Raw genomic sequence first — 7,019 nt, 5'->3', positions numbered from 1 at the left:
TGGCCCTCCACGGCACCGGGAGCTGCGCTGTGGCGCTCCTTAGCCTGGATATCACCCCCTGGGCGCTTTGAGCGGCTCCCTCGGAGGGCTCGGCCCCCCAGCAGCGCCGTGTCGCTGTCAGCCGCAGTTGGATACACAGCTTTTGGCACTCTGAGCCTGTCTGGCCTGAGCGGTTGATTTGGTTGTGTGTGTGTGCCCGAGTACAGAAGGGTGCTGGTGGCTGTCAAGGGTTGTCTTTGGAACTGTTAGACCAGGGGAGGTAAAGGCATGTGCCTGGTTTTTCAGGGTGACAGTTGATGTCTTCTGGACAGAGGAGATCGCTCTCCTGCTTTGCCATGCTGTGACAGTACAAGGAAATGTTCGAGTTTGTCCAGATGGATGTAGAGCTGGTGCATGGCCAGGTTGCAGCTTGTGGCAGCCCAGGCTCTGCTGCTGATGGCGTTGGACTCCATGGCACTGAGGATGGATTTAATGCTTCCTGGGAAGGGGATGAATCCATGGGGTAGCGGGAAGATTTTATGCTGGAGTTGCTGGTTATTATTTCCTCTTTTGGTGCAGAGTGAAGTGACCACGAGCCAGGCAGAGGCTGGGGAGACCTTGGCTCCTGCCTCAGTGTTTATGTGAGGGGAAAGACAGAGTCAGAAGCTGAGGATGTCTCACTCCCTCGTGTTTCCAGGGCCTGGTGAACACAGGGCTGGCCCCAGGGCTGCCTTCCTGGGCTCTCTGAATCATGTGGCTCGCACCAGCTCGGACGCACACTGTGAACTTGAGACTATCGGAAAATGTCAATGAGCTGAGCCCAGATGCTTTTAACTTCCCCTGCCCTGTTGCAATCCCTTTTCAGGGAGGGGGCGAGCAGGAAGCAGTCTCGCTCTGCGCAGTGTTGCGGTGGTGCCTCTTTGTGCTTTCCCTCCTTGTCCTGAGCCCTGCTTTGGTGCTCTGGTCCTGCTGCCCTGGCTCTTTTCTGTCCTGGCTGCAGGGCTGGGAGCCAGAGCTCACAGGAAAGCATCCTTTTCCCTGTTTCTTTTGGATATGAATCCAAGGCTACACCTGCTCTTGAAGAGACGGAAGGTGCCTGGTGGATCTGCCCTAAGCTGGTTGTAGCTCTTCTTTACCACTCCTGGGGAGCAGGGGCAGCTGAGGCTGGCTGGGTTCAGTTCCTGCTCAGCCAGCCAAGCAGCAAAACCAAAACACAAATTACAGACCGGCTGGGCCCAGCACCATAGATCATCCCTGAAGGTCGACGAGCATGCGGGCTGGGATGTGGCCTCCCGCCACGCTCCTTGGCCATGGTGGCACAGTTCCTCATTTGTGTGTGTTGCTGCAGGGGAGGGGGGGCACCACAATTCTGTGGGTGGGAGGAGTGACCAGCATTACTGCTTCCCATTTTGGGGGCTGCTCATCTGGGAGTGCTTGTAAGTCCTCCTCATGCATGGCGCCCTGAGTTACATGTGGGGGGGTTTGGCACACAAGGATGATGGGGACATCCTTGCTGAGAGGCTGGCAGGTCTCCCTACGCTGCAGCACCGGGGCTCTCCCATGGGCTGAGTTGTTGTCAGGTCTTGGCTGTGGGCAGGGAAAGGCTCCTCCAGCCTGGGGCACGTGGTCCTGCCCCTGCTACTAAGCACATTGCTGGCTTGCTGTCACCCCGGCCTCGAGGCTGTGACTCTGGGGGGAAGGGAGCAGCAGGACACATGCAATGGCCTCTTTGCAGCTTTTAAGCATTTGAGAAGTCTCCTGTTTCCTCTTTTTCGAGCCGTATGCGGGGTCAGTGTCACACAGCCTCTGGCTCTAGTCAGCAATAGTAAAGAGCTGTCCCTTCACCCTCTTTATCTGGTGTGGAGCAGACAGTACCACACTGCCTGTGCTTATCTGTTCCTTAGGGCCAGGTCTCTCTCTTTTCCAGCTGCGCACTGCAAGTCATGCAAAGAGCAAATGTCTCTTCTGGTCTGCAGCTGTGTTTCCTACTCACAAGCTCAGAGCAAGGCAGGGTTGCGATGCGAGCACCTCTGCGTCTGCTTGGGCTGCTGGGTGCGACTCCTGGCTGCGATTCAGCATGGGAGAGCAGCACTTGGGGTACAGCAGGATGAGCTGCCCTTGTAATTCCTCCCTGGAAAGGAAGGGCTCTTCTGGATTTCTCAGGGCTGCTTTTTGGTGTCTCCTGCCTGTGTTGGAGTACAAATTTCTCTGGAAATGATTGACTTTGGGGGAAACACTGAAGACAGCAGGCACATCTTGAACATCCACAGCCTTGAAATGGGGGGCAGCTGCAGCTTCTGGTGTTGATGGGCTCCTGGGGAATGGCACGGACCCTGGTGGGATGGTGATGGAGCAGCATGTGATGGTCAGTCAGGGCACAGCCTCATATCTCTCGCCTCCTTTGTGAGAGAGAAGAGCTCATGGCTGGTCACTGGTCATCTGGTACCATAGCTCTCCAGCGGGGCTGAGCCGTTGGGTGATGCAGGGGGAGACTGTGCTGGGGCACAGGGCTCCCTTCAACCCAGCATGGCCTGTGGGTGCTCATCAGGGTCAAGGGGCAGAAAATGGGTGTGACAACCACAGCAGTCCTTGGTGATGACTGGGATGGGGTCTGGGAGTACCACAGGTTCAGGCTGCCTCTATCCTATGCTGATATGGGAGTGCTGGGGTCGCTGGGGCTGGAATGTGGCGGGGCACCCTGCTCCACAGCTCTGCATGCCTGAGCCAGTCTTCCCAGTAACCTTCCTGCATGCTGTGGTGTGCTCCTGGACCTCTGCCCCTGGGCTTCGCAGGTGGAGGAGGAAACAACAGCACTAGGCTAGTAGCTGGTGCCTGTCTGAAGGTTCCCATGTCACTCTTGCTTTCCAGGGATCTGCTACACAATATTTGACCTGGGCTTCCGCTTCGATGTGGCCTGGTGAGTTCCCTGTAAATACCGTCATCCTCCCTGCTGAGCACAGGGCTGTGTGAGGAGGTGGTCGGTGTTGGCAGTGCCTGACAAGGAACAGCACCTGCATTTGAGCGATGGGCAGTGGTCACTGCATCTCAGGGGAACAAGAGCTACAGTGCTCCCTGTGAGGTGGGATAGATGCAGCCCATGTGTATGTGTGGCTCGCTCCATATGGGGTCACTGTGAAGCCATCACTGCCTTTCCCACCTCTGTCCCAGCAGCCTCACAGCCCAGGCTGTGCCTGTGCCCTTCACAGTGAGGGGTTGGGAGGAAGGTCTTGGTCCATGCGGGTGAGGGTCCCTGGTAGCTGGCTGGCAGAGAAAGGCTCTTGTGTCCCACTGTCTGGCAGTGCCAAGCCCATCTCAGTCTTTATGGTGGGGTAGGGGGTACCTGTTGTGGGGCTGTACATTGTGACTAGAGGGGCTCAGCCTGTGTGCTAACTCAGGGCACTTCTTCCTCTCCAGGTTCTTGACGGAGACCTCACCCTTCATGTGGTCCAACCTGGGCATTGGCCTGGCCATCTCCTTGTCTGTGGTGGGAGCTGCTTGGTGAGTGTGGCTGATTCTTCAGCAGGCTCCTGCTGTCCCACCTCGGTAGTTGCTTATGTACTGTGATTTCCCATGGCAGGGCAGGGTAGAACAGTGTGTACATGCAGGAGTGGGGCTGGGTGGGTCACTGCAGCAATGGATCCAGGTTGCTGGGCAGACCACCTCATGGGCTGCAACATCAGTGGAGCAACAGGGACGTCCCTGGCTCTCTGGAAGCCGTGTCCCTGAGCCCAGGCCATGCAGGCTCTTGTGCCCCAGCTGTTCTGCTGGTGTAGGTGATGGAGCTTGGGACCACTGATACCTGAGGGTTGACAGACCAAGTCCACATTGTACCCCAGCTGCATGCCCGATTCTTTGCTCAGCTGGAAGATCTTGGTTTCCATATTGAATCCTTCAGCGGGTGCCAGACCCTCCATCAACCACCCTTGTCTGCCCTAGGGGGATTTACATCACGGGCTCCAGCATCATCGGTGGTGGAGTCAAAGCCCCTCGGATCAAAACCAAGAACCTGGTCAGGTAAGCACAGACCTGGGGTAAGTGTTCATGCTGTGCCTGAGTGGGGCAGGTCCCAGCCTGATGCAGAGGCTCCTGTCCTATCTGTAGCTGGGTGCTGCTGACAGACTGTTCCTTGCTGAGCTGTTTGCTTTCAAAACAAAGAGCCCTAAAGGAGCCAGAGTGCTGCTTTGAAGAGTCACTGTGTGATATCACCCAGTGAATGAGCCCAGTGTGTTCAAAACAAACACCCTGAGATCACACTTCCTGCCTCTGGAGAGGGTTCCCCTGCCCAGACCTTGCACAGCCCTTCCCCAGAGGAGCAAAGGGGGCTGGCAGAGGGCAGGGCTCCCTGGGCCTCCTTCCCACAGGGTCGTCACAGCTTCGTTGGGCAGCACAGCACAACCAGCACCTGGCCTTTGTCCTTGGCAGTCCTCCCTTGTTTGAGAGGAAAGCAGTGGGTAGGCTGAGCTGCCCTTCTGCCCTTGGCAGCAGTGGGGCAGGCTCAGATATGGCTGTGAAGGGGTCTGGCTGCTGGCTGGCCTGGCACAAATTGGTGGGGGCTGCTTGGGATGGGGCAGAGCCTGGGACGTTGTGCTCAGACTGACTGGGATGCTGTACTCAGACTTTGTCTTCTTCCACAGCATCATTTTCTGCGAGGCTGTGGCCATCTACGGGATCATCATGGCAATTGTCATCAGTAACATGGCTGAGGTATGGGAGAACCTGGGCTGCTTTGCAAGCCCTGAGCTGGCCTCAGGGCCACAGTGGAGATGGGCAGCTGGGCATGGGACAGTATTGTGAGTGGTGGCCCTTTGGGGACTTTGGACGCTGTTGTGGCTCTGGGAGTCCCTGGACTGGTGGCCTGTGTGGTGGCCCTTGTCCATGCTAAAGAGTGGGCTGGAGGAGCACACACAAGGCAGATATTGTGAAGCCACCCAGGGACATGGAGTCAGGGATGAGCTCGGGTTGCAGCGTGGCTGCCTTATGCCATACGGGGAACAGGTACTTCTTCCGAAGACTTGCCAGTAACCCACGCTCTGTGCTTTCTCTCAGCCTTTCTCTGCAGTCACCCCAGAGGCAATTGGAGCCAGGAACTACCATGCAGGTAAGAACTGCTCAGTCCCTGGTGCCGTGGCTGTGAGCATTGCCACTCCCTGACTGCCACCTCCTGCTGTTCCCTCTGCCCTGGGTTGTAAAGAATGGGACTGCAGGGCCCGGCTCACCCAGCCCGTGGCTTGCTGCAGGTGTCTGATGGACGCGAGACTTCTGCCAAGAAGCAGCGTTTTAGCTACCTCTTGATGCTCTACTGCACCCAGCTGGGCTGTGCTGCCCAGCAGCAGCGCTGTGCTGTCACCTGCTGGTGCTGCGGGAGTCCAGGCACACCCTGGAGCAGTCCTGCTCCCCAAACAGGGGGACGCTGCTGGTACTTTGTAGCTCTGGGTCTTCTGTCACCTCGAGACAGAGCTGCTGCAGTGTCCCCTGGGTGTGGGTGGAAGGGGGTTACCCCCTGCTCTTGCAGTGTTCCTCTCTCACAGGTTTCTCCATGTTTGGGGCTGGCCTGACCGTGGGATTGTGCAATCTCTTCTGTGGGGTCTGTGTGGGCATTGTGGGCAGCGGGGCTGCCCTGGCTGATGCGCAGAACGCCAGCCTCTTCGTCAAGATCCTCATCGTGGAGATCTTTGGCAGTGCCATAGGGCTGTTTGGGGTCATCGTTGCTATCTTGCAGGTACCAACCTACTGGGGCCACCAGGTTTATGTGAGCACAAGGTGCCTGTCACCCTGGGTGCTCTTCAGCTCCAGGGACACACACCTGGGCTCCAGCACAATCCTCGGTGTTGGGACAGGGAGACTGCTCACAAGGTTTGGGGTGGCACAGCTCTCCCCACAGCATACTGTGCCTATGTGCAGCAGTGAGAACACTTTTGATGGCCCCTCTGAGCAACTGTCACTGAGGGTGTCACCTTGGGTGTACCCTGTGTGATGCTCATCTCTTATCGGTGGGGCTGATAAGCTGTCTGCAGCTTCTGGATGGTCCCGGGGTACTTGGGTGGGACTGGGGTGCTGGGCTGGGGTTTGTGGGACACAGCCTGACCTCTCCTCTTTCTTTCTAGACATCTAAAGTAAAAATGGGCAACTGAGCCCTGTCCCACCCAGCCTGTTCCAGCCCGCCCCAAGAGGTGCTGTATATATTTATTTAATGTTTCTATCCTTGACTGGGGCGGGAGCTGGCGCGCGCCCCCGGCTGGGAAGCCCCCCACCCCGCCGATCGATTGGCCCCTCAGAAGAAACAAATTTCTCTGTGTGAATTCTGCCCCCAGCGGCCTGGCCCAGCCCGTGGGGCCCTGCTGCTGCGTGTCCCCGGTGTGTGTAGAATCAACCACCAGTGCAATTCTGTGTCCGTGAAATAAATATGGTTCTCGTCCAAGGATGCAGCTCTTCCTCCTCCCTGCGCGTGCTGAGGAGGCTTGCAAACAGCAGATGCCGATTTGGGCTGAGCCCCTGCTTGGAGATTCCTCTCTGTGCCTCTGGCAAAGTCCCTGCCTGGCTCCAGGACCTTGGTAGTGTCCTTCCTCTGTGGGGTTTATCCTGCTGCCTGCTCAGCCTGCAGGAGACCGCCCTCTCTGGGCTGTGGGAACACAGAGCTCTGCTTAGCTGCCCAGAGGAAGTAAGAGGCTGCTGGAGCAAGCAGCTCTGTGCTGCCTCTGCCAGGCTTCTACCAGCCCTGGCGCTGCCCCACGCAAGGCATGCTGGAGGCACAGGCACAAGCTGGTTTGGGCCTTTCGGCTCCTATCCAGGTAATTTAGCGAAAAGGATTGTACACAGTGTCCGTAGCCCCATTGTGCAGCTGGGGAGCACCAGAAGGGCAGAGGAGCAAAGCTTTTGCCTCTTCCAAGGCTGTCCTCCAGCCAGCAGCTCCATCGTGTGAGTATTGGCTGGGTGCTGCTGGGTGCCCGGGCTCTCCAGTCTGCAGTGGCCCTCTGTCCCAGGGGGCCCTGGCAGAGCTCCCAGGGGTGGGGACAATTTGTGCTGGTTCTGCTCCTCTTTCC

At 57.7% G+C, this 7,019-nt stretch overlaps 2 protein-coding genes across 2 annotated transcripts in view; one reads left to right on the top strand and one right to left on the bottom strand.

The window, feature by feature from the left end:
• The window catches only part of DPH2 (DPH2 homolog (S. cerevisiae)), a 6,254-nt gene extending 2,834 nt beyond the window's left edge, over positions 1 to 3,420 (bottom strand). Inside the window, exon 1 of the mRNA XM_009884864.1 lies at positions 3,320 to 3,420. Coding sequence (XP_009883166.1) covers positions 3,320 to 3,420 — 101 coding nt within the window. The remainder of the gene's footprint in view (positions 1 to 3,319) is intronic.
• On the top strand, positions 2,854 to 6,397 carry ATP6V0B (ATPase, H+ transporting, lysosomal 21kDa, V0 subunit b). Its single transcript, XM_009884672.1, has 7 exons — positions 2,854 to 2,896; positions 3,394 to 3,477; positions 3,916 to 3,993; positions 4,614 to 4,683; positions 5,026 to 5,077; positions 5,508 to 5,698; positions 6,084 to 6,397. The coding sequence occupies exons 2-7, from the start codon at positions 3,419 to 3,421 to the stop codon at positions 6,108 to 6,110; spliced, it is 477 nt and encodes a 158-aa protein (XP_009882974.1). The 5' UTR covers positions 2,854 to 2,896; positions 3,394 to 3,418; the 3' UTR covers positions 6,111 to 6,397.
• Positions 6,398 to 7,019: the final 622 nt, after the last annotated feature.

This window comes from Charadrius vociferus, unplaced genomic scaffold (assembly GCF_000708025.1).
Source record: "Charadrius vociferus isolate BGI_N301 unplaced genomic scaffold, ASM70802v2 scaffold163, whole genome shotgun sequence".
In the NCBI taxonomy this organism is placed as follows: Eukaryota; Metazoa; Chordata; class Aves; order Charadriiformes; family Charadriidae; genus Charadrius; species Charadrius vociferus.
This window is presented reverse-complemented; position numbering and strand designations above follow the sequence as displayed.